The 27,936-nt window shown below is 40.3% G+C and overlaps 1 protein-coding gene across 6 annotated transcripts; it reads right to left on the reverse strand.

Annotated features, from left to right (window-relative positions):
- Nucleotides 1-3,165: 3,165 nt before the first annotated feature.
- Nucleotides 3,166-27,936, reverse strand: RNF219 (ring finger protein 219). 6 transcript variants are annotated; one of them, XM_027674607.1, is made up of 7 exons: nt 27,786-27,887; nt 27,320-27,415; nt 23,212-23,347; nt 22,167-22,258; nt 19,012-19,260; nt 15,770-15,858; nt 3,166-5,529 (listed from the first exon to the last, which is right to left on the reverse strand). In XM_027674607.1, exons 2-7 carry the CDS (start codon nt 27,329-27,331, stop codon nt 4,026-4,028), a joined length of 2,082 nt encoding a protein of 693 aa, XP_027530408.1. In that variant the 5' UTR covers nt 27,332-27,415; nt 27,786-27,887; the 3' UTR covers nt 3,166-4,025. The 6 variants fall into 6 exon arrangements, with proteins under 6 accessions (XP_027530408.1, XP_027530405.1, XP_027530404.1 ...); XM_027674604.1 differs by lacking the exon at nt 27,320-27,415 and having other exon boundaries at nt 27,786-27,936; XM_027674603.1 differs by lacking the exon at nt 27,786-27,887 and having other exon boundaries at nt 27,390-27,605.

Raw genomic sequence — 27,936 nt, forward strand, 5'->3', positions numbered from 1 at the left:
GGAGAGTGATCTGGGAAAGGGACGGGGACCCTTCTCATCCGTGACTGGTCCTTGGGCTCCCGTGGCACGTTCTGCTGGCTTGAAACCGGTACCCGATGGCCCGACGAGCATCAGGTAGGAGTGTCAGCTGCCCAGTAGGTAGCTTGACTGCTTGTCCAGCTAGCTTCCCTGAAAACCAGCAGACAGCACCCACACTGCCTTTAAGAGCTTTAGAGAGGAGACTGCTTTCTATTGAGAAAAGCCAAAGAAACCAGAATACAGTTGCATCCTCTGCTGCTATCTCTCACTACATTCACAGCTGTCTCCTGTGCCAGCTGTGCTTTTCCCTCCATCCTTCAGCCAATGATGATGGCTTTTCCAGTTAGAGCTAAGGGCCACTGAGGCAATAGCTCAACTTTGGGCCACAAAGACAAGACAGACAGGCCACCCCTCTAAACCAGGTCTGAAAAGTGGGTGGCTTGTCACAGCAGTAGACTTGTCACTGCTGCAAGGGACAAAGACACAGGAAGGGCTGGACCTAGGTTACCAGCCAGCAGGGAAATCCTTGGAATAATCATGAACCTCTATATTGAGTTACCTTAGAGCTGCTCTTCCTCTCACCCAAACCTGGGAAGGAGAAAGTGGGAAGCCTTAGTCTATGTACACAGGTCCTATGCCAAAAAGCAGCAAGGAAGGAGTGTCCTCAGTTTGTAAAACATTTATCATAACCACAGCACAGAAGAGGTGTGTAAAGACTGTATTTCAAGCCTGTGGTTGCTAGGAGTCAGAGGCATGACTTTGATGCTGTGCAAAGACTCAGTCAGTTAAACTGCCTTTAAATGGCATTACTGGGTGAGGGAAACAGTGAAATGAAGAACGCTGAAGGATGAGAGGCCCAAGTTAGTACACCTTGTATTGTGTGTACAAGCTATACATTGTCCCCTTTCCCCTTTTTAAAGATACTTCACAAAGAGATAATAAAGCACATTTAAAATCAAACACAGCTCAAGTCACCATCTGGTGCTGGTAGGCAGAGCTGTTCTGGCAGCCCTCACCCAAGGAAGCAATACCAAGCAGAACTGGGCTCCCACAAGGCCTTTAGGGAATCATGGAGAAGCAGGCCACTTGCTAGACTTCATGTAGGTAAAAAACTGCCAATAACAAAGTAAAAACCTCACCTTGGCATTCTTGCTCTTACGTATAACTCAGCAGATTTCACTGGCAACAAACCTAGGCTGGTAGCAAACTCATTTTTCTGTGTTACCTATTGTCCTGGAGAGCATTCTTCTGTGTTAAAATCTGCAAGTTGACTTGTATTTAGTATAGGAGGTATTATTAGAGGAAGTAAAAATTTTATGATCTATTAAATATCATGACATCATAGGTCTCTTCTGTACATCCCTTTAAAACATCTATTGTCAAAAATTAGCAGCAATGCACTCTAGTTTAGGCTGTTTTATTAAATGCAGAAAGAGATTAAGTAAGCCCAGCATTGACAGAACGCAACCTGGAGAACTGAAAGAAACCTCGTGTACAGCTGACAAGTTTATAAGTGAAGAAACCCTAGTCACTACATATAGTTGAAATTTTTGAGTTAATATTGCATTGATCACACTACCAATTTTAAGCCAAAAGGAATGCAATCTACGTTAACCAAATAAGACAAGAATTCAGAACAGTTTCAGCTTTACAACTTGTGACACATAAAATGCTTCTACTTACAGCACTGGATGCAATCACAATCTGCTCACTATAGCTGTGGCTGAGATCTGAGAGTATGAGAGAGCTTGGAAATCAAGTAATTATAGATAATGATGATAGCTTTCTTGCAACTATGTAGAAAGTTACCAGCCCAGAGTTGGGAGGCTGTACACGACAACATATGAGCTCCCACAACCACTCCAAGAGAAAAGCCAGCACTCAGCCTGATGCCCTTGTCCCTTTCCCACCTTGAGAGTAAGAAATTTAGGACCTTGATTTTCAGCATTTAACCTTGGGCTTGGCTCTTCTAGCCATTCAAGTTGCTTTATATATACAGTCAAAATACGTGTATTGAAGAGCAAGCCTGTATGTGGTGTTCCTGCCCAAAAGACTGCAAAGTAGCATAAAAAAACTCCACTGTTCTCCTTTATTTTAGTTTGATTTCAGGCATGACACCAGTTATATTCATATTTCCATAACTGAAAGTGAAAAATGAAAAAGCAGAGTCTAAAATGAAGCCCATAAATGCACCCCCCCAATGCCACAATGAAACAAACCCACAAACTATAGCACTTATTTACTGTGTATTTGTGATTGTTCTGTAACGCAAGGATTTTTTAAGAAAGCGTTTGTGGCAGCATTTTTTGATTTATTAGTAAAACTAGCCAAATCAAGTAACAGCTCATGTCCGGATGGTGTTGAAAGCTCGCTAATTTCTGAAAAAATATATTAAAATTGAACAACTAGATTTTTCTGTGAAGATTAAAATTCAAGTGGTATACTGAAAACAGTATATGAAAGCACAATGCCATCCTGCCTGTCATCAAGAAAGAGTCCTTGCATGTATGGCTTGAACAATGATTTTTTGGTAAAGCTCAAAAAAGAAAAATCCCAGTTTAGAATGAACACAATTACATAAATGCATGCCTACATTACAAGGTGAAATGCAGTTCTTGTTCGAACAACTTACAGGACTTCACTCTACAAAAGATGAGCCAGTCTACTGAAAGTTTCCAAGTGGCTATCACTCTTTCCAAAGGGAGAAAGGGCAGTGTATGGATTTTTCATATCATAAGTATTGATGAAGCGAGCACGTCTGTTTCTAAGAAACGCCATCAGAGGCCTATATAGAAAGAAAAAACCTGCATCTTGTAATTAAATATGCCCTTAAAAAAACCCACAATAATGCAAAGAAACCAATTTTGCTCTGCTGCTTAATTAGGTCTCCTGCCTGTGGCAGGCCATCACATTATGTTGACCTATGCAATACTTTATGGAAAAGTCACCTCCAGAGAGGCCGAAAGCCATTTCCATCAACTGTATCGATGCTGACACTAGAATGGTAGTATGTCTAACAAGGAGGAGGAAGGGAGATTTTTTTTTTATGAATAAGCTCACATTCATGCTTTACAAAACTTAAGATATCTATTTTCCAAATTAGGAAAAAAAATGTTTCCCCCTTTTTCTTTTTTTCCTAATTCAATATTTGAGGCAACATCAAGGATTAGAGTGCTTATAACATGTTTTATTCAATTCACATAGAAAAGCATGCAGTATTAATGTGAAATGGTACAGTATTAATGTAAGATGTTCAGTGCACATTAGGTAAACAAGTTATTAGCATACAAACCCATTTTTATGGTCTATACAGGCATACTAAACACACTTAGAATAACAATGCTTTTTGGGAACTAAATTAAAAATTGTGCTTAACTTCAAAAAAAGACAAACCATGACTGCAGTGTTAAAGAAGAGATGTTTTTTAACTGAAGTGCTGTAACCCTAAAAAGAAAGAGGCTGCTATCTTACACCCACCTAAAACAAGAGCTTCAGTACAGTACAGTGCTATGAGACAGTTTGAGCAGCAACATTTCCTCTGGGAGGAAAGTTCTATGGCAAAACTGACATTGTTTTATAGCAACTTCATGAATCCATAGGATATATAGCCAGTAGCTGCCTTACATGCAAAAAACTGCAATCTTTAGCAACAGGAAACGTAACCTTTCATTATCACAGGAATGACTGATTTGCTAAGTCCACTTAACACTTCCTGTTGAAGGGAGCCATTAGCTGTGCTCACAACTGGAAGAGCATGTAATCTGAAAACAAAAGAACATCCAAAAACCCCAAACTTCCAAGTACATAAAATGCCCAGTCAAAGAAAATAATCTGGAATGGTTCTTCCCTAGGAAAGAGCTTGCAATGGGCAAGGGAATATTCGGTTTTCACATATCTGAAAATGAGAGGATCAGATTGCATGGAAGTTATTAAAAATTCAGTTCATCTGTAAATATTAAACATTTGCAGATTTATCACTTTAAATCACGTTTGATTTCCAAGCAGAGTCAGTTTTTGGTGGTTTTTGATGGACTAGCACTGGAAAGGCTGCTTTGAATTTTCCTCTTGGTTGACTGACTGACATTTTTATTTTTCCTTTCAGCTGTAAAGGAAGACACCCAAGGAGGACTAAGCTGACTGTGCAGATCAGATGACATCTTTAAAAAACAGGAACCAAGCTTTTGTTCCTCAAACAACCTTTGTGAGTTACTGAACAGTACACTTGGGGAAAAGTCCCTTTGAAATAAAGAGTTTGGAGGTTTGCTACCACTAGCCACTGCATTTTGGCCTGTAAACAGTGGAAAGTGGTCATTCATATCTAGGTCAGATGGGGAGAGGTTGGAAAACATAACAGGTTTCCAGCCAGTTCTATCAGCTGCTAGATTGCTTGTCTCTGGACACTTCATTGTCTGTTCCTCATTCATTTCTTTCAGTTTCTTCTCAGTTCCATTCAGAAGCTTAGGGCACTCTGTTGACTTTGAAGAATTATCAAGGTCAGAGGACTTGAAATTATAGCATGGACTCTTGCTGTTGTCTGACTCAGACATCATTGAGTCCAATTCAGAAATTTTATCGAGGTAGGCAGCATCCATAGATGCCTCACTGGAGGTTCTCGTGCGATTCATTTCCGAAGAGCAGAGAGTATGTAGCCTTTTAGGTAAGCAAGTACTTGTTTTATCACTGGACTTCACTGTTGTCTCATCTGACTGATCAGCTACTGAATTTTGCTCCGATTCATCAAAATCTAAGTTCTCAGCAAAATTTGTTGGGCAGGTGCCCCAAAACCCTGATTTTCCTGTAGTAAAACAGTTTAGCTTCTTTTGACTATTACAGCTGCTTGTGCTGTGTTCAGGACAAGCTTTGCTGCCACTATCTGAAGTTCCACGAAACTCTTCGAATTTCAGTTTTCTCAGGAATGTTGATGATTTCCTTGCATTTTCTTTTCCATCAGGAGTGTTCAACTGAAGGCGACTGAGAGACAGAAAAGGTGTGCACGGTGGTGGAAGATCATAAAGTTCTTCATCCTTATATGGGGTACATTCCTCAATTTTACTCCACTGCTCTTCTAAGCAGGCATCCATATTCGTACTATTTTCATCCAGGACAACCCTGTGACATCCTGGAAATAGTTCTTTCTGTGCGGTACACTGGGTATTTGAGCTATTCAAACTATCTTGACTAGAAGAGATTAAACAAGTTCCACGACTTGCCAGCTGTTCAAGACTGTCAGGACTTTGACTGGTAGTCAAAGCTTTTTTCTCCTCAACTTGGGTTTTCAAACAAGTTGCATCTTCACTGCTCTCACCTCCTTCAGCATCTGTGGAAAGTGCTCTCTCACTAACAGCACTCACCGTTTGGCTTCCTTTGCCTGCATTTTTCAGCTGTAAAAGCTGACATTCCATTTCTTCTATGTATTTATCACTTCTTTCCAGTGCCTTTTTCAGACGGTTCATTTCACGTTCACTTTGTTCCACTTTGGACTGAAGTGCAGCTACTGTAAACCTACCAAACCTGCAATAAGTAAAAAAGAAAGAAAATATTAAGCTGGAAAAAGACATTCTCATGATGCTTTGCAAGCTCATTTCAAGACAGAGCAAAGCTATTAAACACTGTGTTAATTTGAAAAGTCATAACTTTTCTCTGCTAGTTATGAAAAAAATACTAAAATCATCACAAATAACATATAGATGGAGGTGATATGTAAAAAGACAAAATTAAAAAATTAGTGGTGGCAAGGCAATAACAAGCAGATTAGCCTTCCAGGGGCTGGTTCTATCAATTCAACTCAAATATGCATGAAGAATTATCCCCTAAAACAATGGCAAAGATTTATGATAACATTTGAACAGTGGTCCACATCTTGAAATATTTACATTCAATCATTTTCCTACAGTACAGCAGTGTTTTACAACACATTTCTTTCACAATGTCACCTTGTCAAATACAAAATGCCAATATGAAATGCAGAAAATGTAGTAGTCCTTTGAGGTGGTTTAAATACTTATATAGACCATTTCAATTATGTTCCTGTTGGATATACAGCTTTTTCTCACCCGTTCTGCAGATGGTATATCCACTTACTTCAGAGTTACTTGTTTTTTGAGCTTTACAACCAGAACAATCTAATCTCTACCTTGACTCCAATACAAAAACCTGCCACTTGTGGTTTGTGAAAGTTATGTGCTTGTTGGGCTTCCAGCTTGAGCACATTTTCAACTGCCAAGATATGGACTTGCCTTCCCCCTGTCCTCCATCAGCTTTCAAGACTGACCTTCCCCAGAGGGCAGGTGAAGGTTTCAGCTATATGCCCTGACTAATTCTAACCTGTCACTGACAGGTGAGCACCAGGGAATTCCCTGCTCCATCCAAGGCTTTCAATTTATAGAAAGAAAAAACAATTAAAGTTCTGGTATTATTAGAAAGGAGGGAAGGACCTGCAGCCACCCTACAACTCTGACAAATAAGGTTTTATATCACAAAGAAATGACAATTGTGTATGTGGGCTTAAATCTCCACCTCCCATTTTGCAGCTCTGTGTTACAGCATAAGTTTATATTCACTCTTCCAGCACAAACACTGCCTGGAATTTCTACCTTTTTTCTTTGCCTGTCTGCCTGTCCCCCCCTTAGAGTCACAGTGAATTTACATTCCATTTTCCCCATTCCATCCCCTCATCTCTTCACAAAATGCTCCCACTGCAACCCTTAGACCAGTGAAATCTGAAGGTGGTATATCTGTGGCCTGCAACTGTGCTGGCAAAATATCCATGGATCCAGGCATGCATTTCCAGCAAACAATCAAACTGTATTCTATTTCTTCTAATTCATGAGCCCAAAGCAGCAAGAAACTGTTGTATGCTGACAACTGCAACACAGTTAAGTGGGTAGTTAGGGAAAGGAATAATGGGTATCACAAGCCCCAGACAAACTGGGCACAAGTGACCAGGATCTACTGATATATTTCACCATTCAACTGCTTCTGCATATTTGAAGAACTCTGAAGACTTTGGTGTAGATGGTTCAGTGGTGGGTAAGATTCACACAACAGTCTGCCACAGCACTGCTACTAGTGACTTTTTAAATCAGATCAGCCTAAGGTTCACACAGTTTTGGTATGTGCCACTCACTGCCTTGTTGACAAAAAAAGTCAAGATGGAAGATTTATATCTAGTAAGATGTTTTTTTTCCCCCTACAAGAAGCTGGCTGGACTGGAACTCAGTCGAGGCAAGGACATCCCCTCTCCACAGTAGCTCTACCCAATTTTCCTTGTCTTCATAAAAAAGAAGACAGAACATTTTTCATTTGCTTATGCTCCGGATAACAAGTTTTCTCAATCGATTATAGCAGTTTCTCCACTTCTAGCTGCACACAAGAGGGGAATGGGAGAAAAGGCACAGACAACTTTGTCTCCCGTATGAAACTAGATAAAAGCAGAATCACAGTTCAAGAATGTTTCCATTATATTGTCAGGTGAAGGGGGTTACATGAAATAAGCATCCTCCTATACAACACATTTTGGCTTATTTCCTCCTTTAGTTAAAGGAACACAGATTTTGCTTTACAGTATGGAAGGAGTCAGTGTAGCACAGCAGGGCCCAAGCAAGACCTTTCCCACTTCCTAAGATGACCCAAAAGTATTTATTTTGCCCTTCTCTAACAGACCTGTTCACATAGTCTTACAGGTGCAAACGCTACACTGCTTAATAAAAGATAGAAAGATGATGCAAAAATACAATTTAGCTGAATAGCCAAGTGAGAGAAAGGGAAAAACGCTTCTGCAAAATAAGCAAGATTTTCTCGAGTCTGCTGTAACAGACACTCTGACATAAAAATTAAAACATGTTTACATTTATATGCATACCTGGTAATTCCTTTTTAATGGAAGAATGGTGTAATATGTTTATTTAATGCAAATAGCATTAGTGACAGTCTGGGATTTGCTTATGAGGAAGAAGCACCGTATTCTCAAGTGCAACTTTTATAACAAGTGTCCTCAGGTTAAAAAAATACAGTATGTTGTTCAAAGGCAAATAGCATCACTAATATGTTAATTGTTGCAGAGGGATGTGCTTGGGAATTTTGGTTTTCAGAAATGGAACATATGACAAGCTGCCTACAAAGTTACTTCTGCAGTTAGGCAAAGAACAGTAATTGCTTTCTGTTTCTGCTTTGAGACTTGCACGCATTTATTTCCCAAATTTTCAAGGACATGGATTTTTAAGACAGCCATATTACTATGCACATATTTAAGCCAACTACTCCAGACCAGAGCATGACATAGATGTTTTAGTGACTGACCTAGCAGGTCAGCAGAGGGCTTAAGACATTCACATTTTGGTTAAAGAAGCCAGAATCCTGCTCATCTCCCCAAACCAAACCACTCATAAAAGATTTCCTCTTCTTTTCCCTTCAGATGTACAGTGAGCTGTGCTATAAATGAAAAAATTATGGTCTGATAATAACAATAGAATGCAGTACAGTTACATGAAAATAAATTTAAGTTTCACCTGACAATCTAGATAAATTTCCTGAAGTATTTGAACTATTTCACACTTAGTAACAAGTTGATGAATTCTTCACTAGAAGTTAAGGTATTCAGTATACATGTGATAAAGAGCATACATATACTGAAGGAAAGCCACACCCTCACACATGGACAAAGACTTTTGAGCATTGAGTGTCTTGTTCTTCAGTCACATCACTGAAACAATGACTTTGGATCTCAATGCATGTATTTTAAATGTATCCTTTCTATAGGAAACTGAAAGCCTGGAGAAACAAGTGGTCGCTCATAAAGTGAACAGAAAGACATTTCAGGTGGGATTTGGATTCTTCAACACAGACACTTAACGACATTAGATCACCTAAAATCTTTTACATGACTGCTGACCTCCAGCTATCACTTTGGAAGGTGATATGGTTTGAAGCTGGCTCCCTGCCAAGTCTCCAAACCTTACCACCAGAAGTCTCCCCCCCCAACAAAAAAACCTCAGGGAGAAGAGGGAGAAAAAAAACTAAGAAAAACCCGAAAACGAGAGAGAGGACAACCAAACTGATATATATAAATATATTTACACTTATATACAATTTCACAAGGGAAAGGGAAAGGGGAAGGGGAAAAGGAAACAAAACTAAAATAAAATATATATATATATATATCCCAATCAGTACCCCGAGATCTAGTAACTAAAAAAAGGTTAGCAAAGAAGATATCTCACTACTCTCCTGGGACAACCGAGAGTCGCTCCGGAATGATCGCCGGCAACCTCTGTCTCCCAAGGTTGGCAAGGCCTAACCAGGCCTCGCTCCCCAACACGGCAGACTCAACCGCAGGGAACCTGCACCTCCAAGCCGCTGGAAGGAAAAAAAAAGAGCAAAGGCCTCTCCTCCTCTCTTCTTATAGTCTGGCTTACGTAAAAATCGTAGGGAATACTGGGTAAATCTGGACCCTTCCTTGGTTACAAACTGGTCACCAAGGAAGGCCTAGCCCAAACCACCACAGAAGGATACACATATTCTATAGACCCTGTATCACAGCCACTAGCCCCAGGAAGGTGTACTGGATATGTTATAGTGTCTGAGGTGATACTGGATGTCTAGATGAACACTTGAATCCAAAATTTCAGGATCTTTCCTCAGTCAGAGTCCTTTTTCTTGACCCAGCATGATTCTAACTTGACAGAAAGCTACAGTCAGCTCTCATCTTCAGTGAGCAAGAAGAACTTACAGTGAGCAAGAAGAACTAACACTGTTGGAGTAACTTTCCTGCACGTTATTCCACAAGTGCTCCCTCAGTTATGTTTGAGTACTCCTATCCTGCTTTTGTTTGGGATACAGTTAATTTACTTCACAGTAGCTAGTATGGGCCTATGTTTTGGATTTGTGATGGAAACACTGCTGACAACACAGAGATGTTTTAGTTACTCCTGTGTAGTTCTTACAAGAGAGTCAAAGCTTTTTCCATCTCTCAACCATCAGTGAGGAGGCTGGGGGTGCACAAGAAGTTGGGAGGGGACACAGCTGGGACAGCTGACCTAAACTGACCACAGGGATATGCCACACCATAAGGCATTTTGCTCTGAATATAAAGCTGGGGGAAGAAGAAGGAAGAAGAAGGAAAGGTGTGATGGTGTTTGTTTTCTGAAGTCACAGTTATATGTGATGGAGCCCTGCTTTCCTGGAGATGGCTGAACACCTGTCTACCTGTGAGAAGTGGTGAATGAATTCCTTGTTTTGCTTGCTTGTGCATGGCTTTTGCTTTCCCTATTTAACTGTCTTTATCTCAACCTATGCATTTTTTCACTTTTACTTCTCCACTCCTCTACCCTGGGAAGGGAGTGAGTGAGTAGCTGTGTGGGGCTTAGTTGCTGCCTGGGGTTAAACCATGACAACTTCTGAAGAAGTCCGCTTAGAAACTGTTTGGGAAGTTGAAAAACAAATTTCTTCAGTTGTTTCTTCTCTTCTTATCTATCAGTTCTGCAAATTCAGCTTTAGGGTTTTATTTTCACATGTCAGTGACCACTAAGTGTAGCACATCTATCTGATTGAGCCCTTAAGTGATATCAACTTAGCTTAAAACCACAGAGCCTCATACGAAAATTTCCCTTTGTGGATAGTAAGTAGCTGCAACAAATTTTTCTTGTATAACCACTTACTGAAGACTGGGGCTGCAAGGATGCTATGGAAATTGACTCTCCAGTTCTAATCACCTGATGGCCCAGGCTGGGGGCCACCCTGCAGCTCAGGATGCAAGAGCATGATCTATACTCCAAAGGAAACAAAGAGTGGTGAAAAGTGGAAAATGACAAGGTACAGTCAGGGCCTGTCACAGTTTGAGATAACGGCAATGCCAGAGTGTACAACCAAACCCAGTTCTGTCATGTAGATACACATTTTCACATTTTCCCTTGGGTTCTGCAGTTAGGTGGGAAGATAGAGGCAGGAAATCTAAGAACAAACCAGCCAAAAGCCTTACTAGCTTCTACAGTCCTTCTGTGATATCGTGTACCAGATGTAGCTGTACAAGAACAAGTTCTGCAATCCCCCTCTACATCACCTATGACAGGTGATCTCAAGTTTCTGCAGATCAGACAATATCCCAGGTTTTACACAATTGCCTTAAAAGTATGTCATATTTGCACAGGCATGTTTAAGAAGAAAAAAACAGTTACTGTAAGACAGGGGCCTTTTCCTAGCAAGCAAAAAAAAAAAAAAAGGTCAAGACATATACTGTTTGTTGGATGACTGTAGAGCAGCAGGATTTGAACAGAACGGACAAGTCAGGTATGTTCTTTGAAATGAGCTTCTCCTTTCACTTATGGAATTGGGTGAATTTAGACAAATATGCAAAATCTCTCCAAGCATTTTAACATCTTTCAGTGAAGCAGCACTGGTTTTCCATATAAGAAAGACAAATTATACCCAGGGTCAGCAAATAGCATAAACCAGAAATAATTACTTCAGAATTACTAAAAAAAATCCTACCAGAAAACCCACAAAACTGGAGTGTGATCTGAATGTCCTTACCCATCTGCTTAAGTTTTCAGACCTTCACACCTGGGCACTTCCTCAAGATTTAATGCTATGACTTAAGAACTCAGAGTTGTTTTGAAGGCTACTATATTCTCCGTTCTCCTACTTACTTTTAAGGCTACGCTGCAGCTGGTCTTTGAAAATGGTCACTCCTCTGGCATAGCACACTTGTGGGGAGTTAAGAAGAGAGCCCAGTTTCCTACCAAGGAAGATAGTAACGTTCTTACCCTCCGCACTACGGACACAGGTTACTAGAAGCCTATTTGTAGGCTCAGTAAAATGAAGACTGAACTAAAAAGTCTGGCATGAGAAGAAGTATTTGACTTAGATAAAAATTCAATGTTGTAACAAATGACCCAAAAAGTCAACAGCCTTAGATTTCTGCAAGTACTTGATGTCAAAATCTAGACGAGATAAACAGTAAAACTGGAGATGGAGAACCTTTCCTCCCTCCTCAAACTACAACAATAAAACAAAATCAGAGAAAAGAGATAATGCAACAATTTTGTGCCTTTTACAGATAGTTTTTCAGACTGGGATTTTAACTAGCAGAAGGAATTAAATATTTAGGGAAAAGGCTCCTAGGAAGCCTAGAAGTCTGGTTCAAGCTAATTTGAATCTAACCATTCATAAAATACACTATACCCCGGAGTAGATGGACTTGCTAGTTATTTTCCTTCAGGTAAAAAGCAAACATCCTTTTGCCAAAAATGCTTTTAGATCCACTGTGCCTTGCCAATAGACCTAACAGTTTTCTATTTTAAGTAGAGCTGGAATTAATAGGGCTTTATCATCCTGCAAAACTTAAGTTTTAGAAGTTTTCTTGTTCCGCATTGGGAAAATGAAAGTTACTGAAAATTCATCAGGAGAAAGGGTAAACAAAGAGCAAACAACAACAACCAATCAGTCTGATTTGCCTGAGAAATGGGAGACAAGTGAAGGTCTTTAGTAAGAATTAGAGCAAGAAACTTACCTCTATTTGCCTTTCAGACCTGTGTCCCAACTACATGATGTTATGGTATTCTGGTGAAGGTCTACTCTTAAAAATGTTTTGAGGAAAAAAAATAAAAAGCTAATCAATCAGCATCATCAGTTTAAAAATTGTGTAAAAATCCCTGAGATGGCTGAAATATCAATTTTATTGACATACATGACATTTTTCAGCAGGTTTTAATGGATACGAACAAAGAAAAAACAACTCAAGACTATGATAAAAGTAAAGTTTTTTATTGACCACTGAAGAAGGGTAATTATACTTTTCCTGTGATGTAAGGGGTAGAGTCTGTGTTGCAAAGGGATCATTCACCTGCCATTAGTGTTTCCTCTAAAGTCCACTAAAACAATTTAGGTTTTGCTATCCAGCTTCACTGTCATTATGCACAAAATGAAATACACTTGGGATACAGGGACTGAATACCGACAAAACCTTTAAAAAAAATTTGCTACAAATTTTATTTAGTTAATTTAGTCAGTTTAAGCATGAATCCATACCTGAGACTCTGAAGCTAAGGAATACATGACAAATGAAACAATGGTTGTGACAGTAAATGACAAAGATCCAATTCAGTAGCTGTTTTAAATTGCTTTAGAGACTCATCCAGAAACTTTTCCAAAAATTACCTTCTGAAAACTTCTGAATAAAGCACACTGGAACAACTGTACTGGCAAATCAATGTACCTGCACAGAAACTTTTGATTCTAGTGACATTGTTGGGCTCTCATGCTTATGCTTTCAATTTTGATTTCATAAGCAAGACATTTATTGCAAGCCCTGTTCAGTGTGTGAAGCCCAGCTGAAAGACCTATGAGGTATTGCCAAAGTTTGCTACTAGAGCTGAAAGAACATTTAAAAAATGTCTTGAGTTAGGTCTGGTCTGGATATTGACCAGACTGATGACCACAAGGATGAAAGTTAATTTAAAAATTCTGCTAACAACACTAAGATGGGAGAGACTTTCCACCACCTGAAAGATGTGTCTGGAATTTGAAAAAATGAAGTTTGACATGCATCAAAACACCAACCTGAAGAAAGCCAATAAATGGGTTAATTCCCACACTTTGAAAGGAGACATAGCAGCACAAATGCAAAATGAGGTAGGAAGGTAGCTTTCTAAGTAGCTATTTGACAGAACTGGTACTGGCCATTTGTGCTAGAAGTGTCAGGTTAAACGAAAGAACAAAAAAGGTATTGTAAGATATAAGATGTTGTAGAAGACATAAGACAGTTTTTCTGCTCTAGTTAGTGCTACTGAGACTTCACTTGTAATCTAGTACCCAGTTCTAAGCTTTACTGCTTCAGAAAACCATAGACACTGGAGACCCCTGAGTGCAGAACAAAACCAAATAAACAGAACTTTACTTTTTCTCTCAAGTTACACTTATCTAGAAGAACTGGATGAATTCAGTCTATAAGACATGACTAGGAATGAATGGGTACAGGTAGGGTGAAGCAAAACTGCTAAATTTAATGTGCTGAAGGGTTTCTTCCAAGACAAGTTTTTTTGTTGCATATACTTAAATTCTTGTAGCACACCACTGGGCCCAAAGTAAAGCCAAAACTGAATATAGCAGAATCAGGGTACAGACATACAAACTCCTGAAGTGTTCGAACTGTTCCTAGCCCAGATTAAGCCTGATCCAATTCATATCCTAAATCCTATGCACAGTTCTAGAGTTAGTATGGGTCAAAGATAATTCCTAATAGGCAGGCAGGATGCGATATCTATTCTGGAGACTAAAAAAATAATAAAAAAAATTAATATCAGAGACATAGACAGGCAAATCTAGCTGGCATATGGGTTGCAAGACAGATCTTGAAACTGTCTAATTTCTAATAACATTTGGCTTCATCTGTGCTTCTAAAGAAGAAAATGACAGGCAACACTAGCAAAAGATGGAAAAATAACTGGCTTGCAGCAAAAACTAATTCTTCACACCTCTGCCCCTCAGACATCTAATTTTTTCTGACCATGGTAAAGCATGCACAAGCTAGAAGAAAGGGAAATTCTCTCCACTGAGGAGTTTACCTAGTATCAGTAAAGCAAAAATCAATTTATATTATCTAGTCTTTTCTAGCTCTTCTTTTCTAGGATTTATTTAGGTAAATTTATTTAGTTTTCAAGTTTGCCATATTTGCCAACTCACTCTTGAATCTTATGGGAAAAAATATTCCACATCATAAAAGCCATTGCCAAGACCTTAAACAGGGCTCTATCTTATTAGGGAACTTCAGGGCAGAATGTACTGTTATGTATTCACAGCCCAAGGATCATGCATCCTCTTTTCTGTTGTCTCAAATAAAAAGCAGTCTGGCAAGTAAGCTCTTCTATAAGGATGAATTTTATCTTCCAGCAGGTGAGTTGTGAACTAGAACAAAATCCAGAGAGCTCTCTTCTTACATTACGCAGGTGCCTCCTAACCCCCTTCCTCAAAAGCTCTGTATAAACCTTTGGCCAATATTGCTATTAACTTTTTACTTTCTAAACCAATGACAGAAAAATGGTAGAAAGCTAATGAAAGAAAGGAACACAACTTTAAAAATATCAATATATTGCTTCATGAAGTACTCCTAAGGAAAGGTACCTTACAACACAGCTCTGAGCAATACGGCAAAGTTTCTGCTTTTTGAGGGCATTGTCATTCATGTTTTAACTGTTTATGACAGAGTATTAAACACAGGTGTCAGTTCCGGGAATGATGTTCTCATGCTGCAGAAGCTTGATTGCACATACGTTGCTGGACACAAAGCTATCAGGAACGTTCCTCGAGTAGGGAGCCTAACCCCACAAAACAAACCATGAAGGCAGCAAAAGGAAGAACAAAACAAACCAAAACACAAGCAACCAGAACATCTGCACTTAGTAAGAGACCTTCTACTTTGACCATATACCAGACTTAGAAATTTCCCAATAACAAGTTTACTGTAGAATTCAACTAATGAATCCAGTTCTTCAATATTGGCCAGGTAACTCAAGGAATACCAGTTGTAGTCAAGTCATATTCCTTCACTTGCTGCTATTCTCTAAGACGCATTTCTCACCCACTTGCTGCTATTCTCTAAGTTACATTTTTCAACCAAGTCCATGAGGATAAAAATTCCAAAGTCTACCTGGAAACACATATGCAACACCATGTACACCACCACAGTTTTAGGTTAAAGTCCTACAACAGTTAAACAGTCTATAAATAAAATATGGTAGCTTTTAAAATATTCACATACTTTTGGGGTGATCTACTATCAACTTCAGCTTTTAGTCGCAAATTCTCTCTTAAAAGGTTATTGTTTTCCATGCTCAGTTTCTTATTTGCCTAAGGAAAAGAAATAGAAAAAAATAAGTATACAGTTAAACAGAAATGACTTCTAATATTTATAGGACAAGCTGTTTCTCCTTTTTAAAGGGACAGAACTAGAAATGTGAAGGCAGGAAACAGCCTTCAGACAGGGACACCACTTAAAAATCACCATGGGAAATGGTTTGCAAAACTGAATAGCGAACAGACATTTTTTATTTATATTCCCAAAATACATTGCAAGTGTCCTATCTAGGGAAATAAACACAGTAATGTTAGTTAGCACAGAAAGTCATTAAGGAGATGTACTAATGGCAATTCCATGTTTTTTTTTCCACATGACTAAATACGTTAAGTACATTAACATTACAATGTGCAGGTATCAGCAAAACTAATGTTGAACAGCTTCCCCCATTCCAAATTAGAGCAGCATTACTTTGTGGGTTTTTTGGCTTGTTTTTAAAGCATAGTTATCCTGTGGATGTAAATGTATTACGACAAGCTATTTGCAGTCTTTCTTCACTTTCTTCCAGGATGTTGTGATTAAGATTCCTGATTCACAACCCTTCTTACTCCTTGAATTGAGGTCAATTCCTTCTTCTCAGTTCAGCAGACACCCTTCTTAACAAGATGCTTCATATAAAGAGAAGTTTTCCTGCCACTGTGTTTCAGAAGAATGAATGCCCTATCCTAACAATCAGAACATACTCTTTGCACTTCATAGTCTGCTGAATCTCTGTATGCTAAAAAAAAGTACCACCAGTCCAGGACTTGTAATTTATAACCTCAATTAGATAACACTTCCACTGCATAATAAAAGTATGATCTAGAGTTAGATCTGAAGAAGGAGCTATGCAACTGGGCTCAGGAATGAAATGTACTTTTTTAGAAGCATCGAACAATGCGAGAAGAGAGGCAGGAAACTTTAAATGCTTAGACAAATATCCCTAGCAATCTAGGTGAGGGGTAGGGAGAACAGAGCGGAAAAAAATAAACTAACGCCCCACTTCCCCAACACCAAATATTCCTAAGGGCAAAAAGAATAACTAGAGACCTTTGATAAAGAAGACAAGGGAAGGGTGAGCCCAGGGTTTAGGTGCCTGAGTGTCAACCACTTGGTATTCAAAAAATAAAAGCACAAAAAACTATCCTGAAAGCGATGAGTAAGAATTCAGGAAACCTCAGTTCCAAAGAAGCTCCATTTGACAACATGGCCAAGGCTTTTCTCCATTTCCAGAGACAGTTCCCCCGACCACATAATCAAGTAAAAAATTTCATGACTTGCGTAGCGTTGGTGGGCAGGGCATCTACCTGGCACATGGGAAGGCAGGACTGAACCTCTTTGGCGTCCTTCCTCCAGAGAGTGCTTGACCCTCCAAGCCAGTAATCTGCAAGGGACCCCCACTTGCAGCATGATGTCTAGATTAATTAGCTCACATAACTGCATTTTTAATGAGTGTACTTTGTCCAGTATTTCTACTGTTGGGTTTGTTTCACCACTCCCATACTTGTTATGACTCCACTCAAAGCTATAATGCCTACTTTGGGCATTTCTACATTTCTCTGCTCTAGGACATTAAATGATAAAGGTGGTTGCTATTTCCTGACTCAGTCTGGTTTTGAAAAAGAAAGCGATGGCAAGCACATTTGCTAAGGAACCATGTCTCACTAGCAAGAGATGTATGGATTAAACCCCTGGGTCAGGCACTTTCATGGATAAGAAGGTTTCTGGTTCCAGACTGTGTGTGCGTGGGAAAGAGGTCTTGCTGTTCAGACTGAATTGCTCAGTGCATGCTTACAACTGAGACAAGGTCTAAAAGGAGAGCTTATGGAATTGAGCAGCTATTGAAGAGGGAACAGATGGGAAGAGTGTTGGACTCGATGATCTTAAATGTCTTTTCCAACCTAAATGATTCTAGGACAACAGTTTAAGATTGTTCCCTAAAACGCATCTAAATCTCTATTTGTTTCTAACCCTTAATCAAATTTAGAGATTCCATAAACTTAAAGCCCTTTTCTTGTTAAGGCTGAAGTTACATTGAAAAAAAATACCCAAACAAACTCTTCCCTCAGTTCCTGCTATATTCTTTTTTTTTACTTACCTAGGGAAAAAGTTAAAAAACTTAGTCATCAAAAAAAAAAAGTCAGTACAGTTTAACCTCATGAAAAAAAATACACAAAAAAATAGGCAGACAAGAACTTCTTGCTGTGAATTTCCTTTTGCCATCTACAAGTGATTCTGAAGCTCCTGGGGTCCCAGAAGTGTCCTTTTAACTACAGAATGGCAGAACAGTATAACGTGTGCCTCTGACTCTGTAGCACAGAATAAGTGTGAACACTATTAATGTTTAAAAAGTTAAAAAAAAAGTCCTAAACACATCACACTTCATTTTTGTAGGTGGCAACTCAGGACTGTTAATAGAAAAAACAAAGGCAGTATTTTGAATAAATGCAAGTCCAGCTCTTTCTACCTTGATTTCAAATTAATTTTGAAATTTCGCTCTTATTCAGTGTTTGAGGTGATCCTTCTTGTGCCCACAGGTATATTTTGCAAGATATTTTTATTTACATGTATTTTCACACGTCTATCTCCTGCATCCCTGCTTCTGCAGTATCAGATTTTTTTTTATATTACAACAAGATGTATAAAAAGGCTGCAGGTTTCCAGTAAAGGATCTTCTGGTCATAAAATGCTGAAGCTTGTCTATTTTTGGTCAAAGGGTCAAGTTACCCTGTCTCAGCAAATTGCACCAAAAATATCGGCTAGCAGGGAGGGCAATAGTGCAAAATCTGCCTCAGCCAACTGTATTGTGTTTGCCCACTGAATGTTGAAAAATAGATATATTATATAGATTATTGCAAGCCTGAAAAATCTGGTCATCAATACTGTTGACAAGTGCTACTATAATCCAATTACCCAGGCATAGAGTGACGGAGGAGTTGAAAAGCAGGCACGTACAGGACTCACTAGAACAAGCAATAACATTTGACACTTGCAAGTGCTATATGGAAATACTATGATACAACAACAGTCACTGGAATTCAATTTTTTTTCTTTCTTCTGGATCTATGAAGTACCCAGAGGTCATGCTATCTCTCACTCCCGGTTAACTAATACGAAACAGTTACACTACAAGATAGTTGAAGAAATGTGTTTATTGCATTTATTACCTCCTTTAGCTTTTCCACATTATCCATCAGTTTTTCATACATATCATTGGCAGCTTTCAGCTTTTTGCTCCATTCCTCTGGTGTTTCCGGGCCACTGGTACTTGCTTCATTTGCTGACTGGCTAGTTTCCTCATTTTGGCAAGACAAAGCTGATGCTGTAGGATCCAGAAGAGATTTCAGCTGTGTCTGTAAACCAACATTTTTACCTCTCAGATCTTCTACTTCTTTTTGCAGGGATTCTATTTCATCCTAAAGGTGTCAGAAATTCACAGGAATTAAAATAATTTGTGAGATTAATTGAATAATACTGACAAGTTCCCACAGCACTTTAGAAACATGGGTTCTGTCAAGCCCAGATGCATGCCTTCACTTACACATATAAGTATGCTTACGTATTGTGCTCTAGGCAGGATTTTAATCAACCTGCACACTCAAGCATAGTGAAGATTTTAGTGAAGGGAATCCCTTGACTACATAAAGGACCCTGAATAAACCGGTGGGCAGACCAAAAGCTTCAAAGCATTCAGCAACATGAATCTATTATTAGGGCACTCTGTGGGAGGATTTCCTGTATCAGGGGTGTTCTTAAGGCTGTCCTCTGCTGACTCATTTGCTGTTTTATAAGAGTGTTTCTCTCATATAATTTGGAAACATCACATGTTCAGATGTTGAAAGCCTCAAAACTCAAAATGGACAGAACACTGCCCGAAAAAGGCTGCTCCAGCTACACTAAAGTAGCAACATCTTAGGAAAGACTCTCAAAATGCAAGGAACAGAGCTCTTAGCTGTAGCAGTCTGAAGCTACAAAGAAGCAAAAACCTTCAAAAGGTTTGTTAAAGGGATAAAAAATTTATCCTGAAAACACATCTTCTACACTGTTCACCAGCTTAAATACCTGAGTTGTTCACGGTCAGACTACTAAAGCTAGTATATATAGCATATATAGCACTGACACAAATCCAAGGCTTATTTTCATAAATAATCAAGCCTGCCTCTGCCCCTGTCATTGGAACACCCATTTTAAATTCGGGGTTTTTTTAAGAGATTTATGTTATTCTTCTGCCTGGCAAGGTTATGGAGCAGATCATCCTAAGTGCAATCACACAACACCTACAGGATGGACAAGGGATCAGACTCAGCCAACACGGGTTTAGGAAGGGCAGGTCCTGTCTGACCAACCTGATCTCCTTTTATGACCAGGTGACCCGCCTGGTGGATGAGGGGAAGGCTGTGGATGTGGTCTATCTGGACTTCAGCAAAGCCTTTGACACCGTCTCCTATAGCATATTCCTGGAAAAGCTGGCAGCCCATGGCTTGGACAGGGGCAGTCTCTGCTGGATCAAGAATTGGCTGGATGGCCGGATCCAGAGAGTGGTGGTGAACGGTGCTGCATCCATTTGGCAGCCGGTCACTAGTGGTGTCCCCCAGGGATCAGTGTTGGGCCCAGTTCTGTTTAATATCTTTATTGATGATCTGGATGAGGGGATCGAGTGTACCATTAGCAAATTTGCAGATGACACTAAGTTGGGGGGGAGTGTTGATCAGCTGGAAGGCAGGAGGGCTCTTCAGAGGGACCTGGACAAGCTGGAGAGATGATCTGATTCCAACAGGATGAGGTTCAACAAAGCCAAGTGCCGGCTCCTCTACTCTGGCCACAACAACCCCAGGCAGCGCTACAGGCTGGGGACAGAGTGGCTGGAGAGCAGCCAGGCAGAAAGGGACCTGGGGGTTTGGATTGACAGGAAGCTGAACATGAGCCCAGGTGGCCCATGAGCCTCAGGAAGCTGAGCAGTGTGCCCAGATGGCCAAGAAGGCCAATGGCATCCTGGCCTCTATCAGGAACAGTGTGGCCAGCAGGACCAGGGAAATGATTCTTCCCCTGTACTCAGCTCTGGTGAGATCACACCTGGAGTACTGTGTCCAGTTCTGGGCCCCTCAGTTCAGGAAGGATATTGAGGTGCTGGAGCAGGTCCAGAGAAGAGCAACAAGGCTGGTGAAGGGACTCGAGCACAAGTCCTATGAGGAGAGGCTGAGGGAGCTGGGGTTGTTTAGCCTGGAGAAGAGGAGGCTCGGGGGAGACCTCATCACTCTCCACAACTACCTGAAAGGAGGTTGTAGGAAGAAATTTTTTAGAGAGAGAGTAATCAGACATTGGAATGGGCTGCCCAGGGAGGTGGTGGATTCACCGTCCCTGGAGGTTTCTAAGATGAGACTGGATGTGGCATTTAGTGCCACGGTCTAGTGACCACGGCAGTGTTGGATCAAGGGTTGGACTCAATGATCTCAGAGGTCTTTTCTAACCCGGTTGATTCTATGATTCTATGCCTAGCTGTGTGAATTTGGAGTTGATTTAATAGAAAGGAAGGAAACCTCTTTTTCCTGACTCCTTCTCTCATACAGGACAAAAGAACCTGAGCTATAGGCAAGCTTGTCACAAAAGATAGCTTTTACTTCTCCAGTGTTAAAGATATATAGAGTCCATTTCCCTTCCCTCATTCTCCTCCCCAAGACAGGTTTCCTTCAAAAATATGTGATGTCTTCACACTGCTGCTACTAAGGGAATAACAGTTGAGAAAAGAAACTAAGCATATTCCTTATTAACAGCTTTTCATCTTCTTCCCAAGAGAGTATTTTTCCAGCAGGAGAGTTAAGCATTCAAGCTCCACTTTGAAGTATTTACTCACTTTCAGGAAACAGTAAAACAATAACACTAAAAATTAACCTATGCCAGAAGGTTACAGTGGACAATATTCTTTAAGAAGGAATTCAATCTCCCTGAGCAAGAGGGCATTACCTCAAAAAATGTTTGCATTTGTATTGAAGACAAAACGAAAAGCTCCCTACACCTAGTATGCATAAAGAAAACCCTCCCATACCACCTGGGGGTAGAATTTCCACAAAACTAAACAATTGGCTGTACTCGACTACCTGTAGCCTAGAAAGACTATTATCATGACTTCAGTGGGGCCACTTCAAGCACCAGCAAATGCTGTCTTGTAACCTGAGTCAAAAGGTGGGATTTTAATGCAGCTGAGTTTAACTTAGATACAGTATAAACCTTTACTCAAATTAAAAACAGCAGGACTCACCATTTGTATGCAGCAATGTAACAGTTGCAGTTCATCTGGAAAGCCACAACACCCCCCCGTCCTTACCTCATATTCTTTGTGGAGCAATTCAAGCCTTGTTTTACGTAGGTGTTTCCTGACTGCCGGACTAAATAAAGGATCACTTTCACTTGTTCCTCCTAAAGCAACACAGGATGACAGAAGCACTGGTATTGTCTCTTCTTCAGTCAATTCAATACTAGTAATCCACCTTACAGCACTTTTCATATTATGAATGCAGCTAATATTGGACCAATCGGCTACCATGGGAGATTTAAAGTCCTTTCACTTTCAGAAAATGTTCAACTTGAGTATCTACTAGTGGTGTTGAGAAGTCAAAATCCTGACTCACAGCAGGAAGGAAACTTTTAAATTTTTTAACTTTTTATTTCTGTTAACAGAATCCTATCTTATTTAAGACAATACTATTAAAACTGAAGGGAGGGGGTGGGATATCAAGCCTACATTTAATTAGTACAAGACAGTAAGTTTTTAAAGTGAGATTGTTCAGATATATTTTTCTCTCAGAACGAAATAGCAGAGCCGACATTTTATGTTAAAGACTGCAGTATTTCCTAGCTCTGGAAGTTCAGATCCTCATTCAGGTGCTGTAGCTTTGTCATATTTCTGTGCTAAGAGTAATTTTCTCAAAAATAAAGCAAAAGGGAGGAAGTGACAAACAAAACAATAAAAAATACCACATACGCATTCAAGATTCTGGATTGAAGTACACTATTTCTCAGCTAAATGCTGTTCTCTTAGGTCAGCAGGTTGCACTGCATTGGTGGAGTACTTCAAGTGAGAATACATTGTTTCCAATTACAGGACGTCCAATCCAGATTTAAACAACAATCGATAGAGGCGTGGGGTACTGGTTACCACGAATAATCTAAGCACTAATATACACATCATCTTTAGAAATGTAACCGTGTAGCTATTATGTATGTTTCTGGAAAGACTTAAAGTTAATTCTTCCTTAGATGCTGGTAAAAAACACACAGGAAAAAAGGTATCCGGACATCTTTCGACTCAAAGCAATTTCCTCCAGCAGTAAATACCAGAAAGTTACTTCAAAGCCTAAAGTTGTCCTTACCTATAATTTCCTTGCAGGGGTTTTCAGATGTGATAGGAATCCTGCAAGCTGGGCACTGATTATTGTTCCTCAGCCACACTTCAATACAAATGGAACAGAAGACATGGTTGTTCACACAGATAACTGGGTGACGGACCTTTTAGTATTAAGGGGGAGAAAAAAAAACAAACAGAAAAACACTGTGAATACTTTAAAACTCTTCCAGGTAACAAAATACGAAAATACACAACTCCATCTCTCAATACAAGCCTGGTCTTGCAAGAAAGTGACACTGTTGTTCCACAGGACTAGCTAGGAGTGATCTCCTGACTCAAACACCAAACTTCCCTATTATTGAAGGCACCAAACCAAGGTCCTTGGTTCCAAGAGCTCATTAACACATGATGTGGGAGCAGTACTCTTCCTTCCCCCCACAACCTCCAAGAACTACAGCCAACTGCTCCAGTGAAATGCATTAGCCTCCCAAGGCAGAAGGAGACCAAAAGACCCACATTAACTGATTTTCAAAACTAAGGGAAGGAGGGATTTCTCCTGGCAACAACCAACCCTTTGCCTTGAAAGAGGTGTCATTGAAATGTATAGTGTTACAGATTAACTTTAGCCTGCACATAATCAGCTTCATGGAAATCAGCTTTAAAAAGGATCAGGGCCAAAACCACAGAGCTGAAACATGAACCAGCAATCACTAATTCAACCCTCCTGCTAGATATGCATTGCTACTAAATAAGTCATTACCCAGGAATGGGGCAGCTAACTGAAGGATTAAATATTCCAATCAGACACAGATTCTTTCAAGAAGCTTTTGCTCCCCTTCTGAAACAGCAGGGTAAACAAACTTTTAGAAAATATTAATGACAATGCATTATTCTCTCTTCTCATTTAACTATAAATCCTGTTTGAAAGTAAGTGTGCATAGAGGGACCAAATATGATGCAGAAGGAAATAATTATTTGTTTTTCCTCCACTCCCTCTTTGCCCAAGAAACACATTTTAAGACGCAGAAGCATCAGTATATATTATTTTAGATTCAACTGTACTGCACTTAAAACCCAAGTTCAAGAGAATCCTTTCAACTTTAAATGAAGTTCTCATCACCCCCCAAGATATTGCTCTTTCAAGATATTCCTCTTTCGTTTTATTAGTAAAGTAGTCAAACTAAAAATGAAACGTTGGCAGGGAGAAGCAAGGACCTGGAAATGGCAGCCAACAATCACTTGGGCAATCAGACTAGATGTGTCCTGTTTTTTACCACTGAAATACACTGAAATACATGTGGATATGAATTAAGGCCCAGATCTGTCAGCTTCTTCTCCAATTCCCTACCTATCCCTCTTACATGATTCACAATATTTTTAGGATCTCCTATATTACAGTCCTGGGAGCCATAGGAATTATCTATCCATAAAAAGACACTCAAGTTACTGAAGGTCTGAACAGAGAGAAACTGAACTTTACCTCTAAGGAGAGGATTTTTATAATAATCAACACTTTTTTGTGATTATTGCAGGCATTAGCATACCAATGCTTTGGAAAAATTTAAATATTACAATTTCCATTATTTTAAAAAAATCATGTTATTTACTGCTTTTCTTTAACAGAAAAAGAGCTTTCTCACCAGCAGCTAGCACAACCCCCCAATACCCTTCCCCCAAATAAACAAACCAAAAAAACCCCACCCCATACCAGAACTTTTTCTCTAGCCATACTTTTTCTTACTCAAAAGCAGCCTGAGAATAGTTATATGGATGGTGATGATAAGATATAGAGCAGAATAATATAAAATAATCCAAACAGGAAAAGACATTTCAGGAGTGTAGGTCTTCCCCCTGACGAGCCAGAGACCCTCAGTTACCCCAAACCTGATACAGAAGCATACTTCTTGCAAGTGAATGATTACTCCATATCTCTAGCAAAATAGTAAGTCACATTTATTACTCTCCAGGGTACAGTGCTTCTGATTTACACACCTTTACAAGTTTCATTCCGGGGTTGAGTTTTGTACTTTTGTTGGCTCAGGATCCACACAAAGCAATCCAAGCAGAAGCCCTATTGATGTCACACAGTGACTGGGGGTGCTGCCGCCCTTCGTGCAGTTCCCGAGCCACTGACTGTGACGAGCCCAGGGGGTGGGGGACCATGACATATTCAAAAAGCATTTTACTTGAATTACAGCCCAGTTTCAGTTCCTTAATTGACCATAATGTCACAAAGACTACAGCTCATTTGAGAAGACTTGATCAGCTAGGTGATTTTGAGCAATTTCCTCATTTTTCCCCTCCCACAAAATGCAATTCCTATGCAGATCGAAATAAAATCCTATACACATCTATGTCACTTTGAAGGCACTTCTGGACCTTCAAGTAGGATTAACAGAGGAGCAGGCACATAGAAAAGAAGGCACACTGATACCAGTGAATGAATTCCCAGACATCCTACGCAGAACTGTGTGCTCGAGCCCAAGCAAACTGTCAACACCAAAACCAACAGGTCTGAGAGACCTTCAGACATTCTGGGACAAGTAAACCTAACAGGCCAATGCACATGGCTTCTGATATGGTTACTGATTATAAATACAGATATGTTAGAAGACAGCCCAGGCCTTGCTAAAAGAATGTTCAAGTGACAAACATGAAATTGATCCAAGCAATTAGTTCTTATTATAAATGGTTATTTACACATCTTGCCAATATACTTTTTGACACTGCTCAAGTTAACGAAAGGGGCTAATGTGTCCTTCCTGCCCAAGATTTCTGCTTTGTTAAAAACAATGTTATTGAATGAGTTTCTCTGCAGTATCTCTTTTTTTATCCCCCTACACATAGTAGTTTCTATTTTGCAGACAGACCTTTGCAAATTTTTCAGGGATAGCAAGAAGTACATTCTGATTGCAGGGTGGGCCTTCTACTTGATTGAAGCCTATGCTACAAACCACAGAAGCATCAGGTTATGTCAACTCTCCACAATACTCTCTGCTCCACCCTACAAGACAGGACAAAACTGACGAGACATTTTCCTTAATTTAAACTAAATAACTTTCTTACGCTAACTTTACTCCTGAGAAGAGTTTTTTTCTGATGAAGTTTTTCAATGAAGTTCCAAGCTAGAGGCAAAGATGTGCATTGAAAAGAAAGGACGGTCAGAGCTGCCAACTTTGGCAAAATTTAAACAGTTTCACACATCTAAAACCAAAAGTATTCAAACACTTTTATTACAGGTAGCACCCATAGATTCACTGATATAACGTTAGTGTATTATCTCAGTGCAATATAGCAAGAAAGAGTGTGGAAATCTCTTCCAGTACAAACTCAGGAACATCAATTCCTGACCAACTCTAGAAAAGAAGTGGAAGTATGAAACAATGGCTTGAAATAACCCAGTGGTTTTATAGGAAGATATGAATGAATATCTAACCAATCTGTTACAGTTAGAAAGTAACTAGGATTGGATTCAAATTGAAAATACGTTGTTGGTTTGATTTTGCTCTCCTCTCTGCATTACAGACACACTATGTTTGTGTTCTCCTCCATTTTCATTAAACAGATAAATAGAAAAGGAGAGGTAGCAGGACAACAGCCAGGAAGTCTTGCTTGGCTTCCACAGAAAAGCCAAGAAAAGAGTAAACATGATTGCTAAAAGTAACACTCTCTGTCAGAGTTAAGGCTTGAGAAAAGGCTGACTACTTTCACTGTCAGTGCTACACCTACTTTAAACATCAAGTGCGCCTGCTCTTTTGTCATCACTCCAGCAGAGAAGGTCTGGGAGTAAAGACCAGCTGAGGTTGAAACAAACCAGTCAGTAAATGCCCTGAGTATAAACATAAAAGGTTATTTTTTCCCTTGTTACTGCTGTGCTTTAAGAGGTTAGTTTTGTTTTTGAGAACAAGAAAACAAGAAAAAAAAAAGAGTAGTAATGAATGAGCAAAGAATTTGAGAAGGAATTAGTGACCACTACGAAATTAGGTCTGGGGCTTCTAGAGAGGAACAGACTAGCCAAGAGCCCTCTGCTTCCCGAGGAAGAAGAGAAAGGAACTGAGAAAGGGTCAGAAAGAGGAAACTGGAAACTTTTTCTCCAGACTGCTGCAGTTTTGCTCAATATATTTTAAATCCACCTGGTTATACATCCCCTCTTTGTTTCACTTGTTCTCCGTGACACCGCACCACGCTCAAATACAGGCTCACCGAGCGTTTTGAACCAGAGCATCCTACTGGGACCGGAAGAAAAAACCCAAACCTCAAACCCTTCCCCTCGGGAGCTTCATACCCGCATTTGGGCGGCCTGGGGCCCCGAGCCCCCAGTAACAGCCACCGGGACGTTCCCGCCAGGGCGCGCGCGGTTCCCGACATCCCAGTGCTGCCAACAAACCTCGGCCGCAGCCGGCAACGGCCCCCAGGGGAGAAGGGACCCCACACCCCAACTTTCTTCCCCTTAAAAGAGACAACTCCGGTGGGGGTCAGGGCGTCGGGCCACGGCGGGGCCCCTGAGCTCCGCCGCCGGCCGGACCGCCCCGCTCCCCGCCTTCCGCTCCGCGCCCCCAGGCCGGGACCGCGGGGGCCGGGCGGCAGCGCCGCCGTTACCTTGCCCAGGCAGATGTGGCAGGTGATGGGCAGCGTGAGGGACAGCGTGACGTTTGGCCCATGCTGCGCCATCGCCCCGGCCCAGCTCAGCCCAGCCCGGCCCGGCCCGGCCCCACGAGCACGGAAGTCCCGCGGGCGGGCTGCGGCCCCG

The sequence above is a fragment of the Neopelma chrysocephalum genome, unplaced genomic scaffold (genome assembly GCF_003984885.1).
Source record: "Neopelma chrysocephalum unplaced genomic scaffold, ASM398488v2 Primary Assembly neopelma1_25, whole genome shotgun sequence".
Classification (NCBI taxonomy): domain Eukaryota; kingdom Metazoa; phylum Chordata; class Aves; order Passeriformes; family Pipridae; genus Neopelma; species Neopelma chrysocephalum.

Bases quoted from the DNA above. Each gene is read 5' to 3' on its own strand.
- RNF219 (XM_027674603.1), bottom strand. From the start codon at position 27,554: ATGTCGGGAACCGCGCGCGCCCTGGCGGGAACGTCCCGGTGGCTGTTA. The intron at 19,261-22,166 runs GTAAGGACGGGG...TGACACCTTTAG, and splicing joins TGCTCCACAAAGAATATGAG to GATGAAATAGAATCCCTGCA. The intron at 15,859-19,011 runs GTAATAAATGCA...TCTTTTCCTTAG, and splicing joins ATGTGGAAAAGCTAAAGGAG to GCAAATAAGAAACTGAGCAT.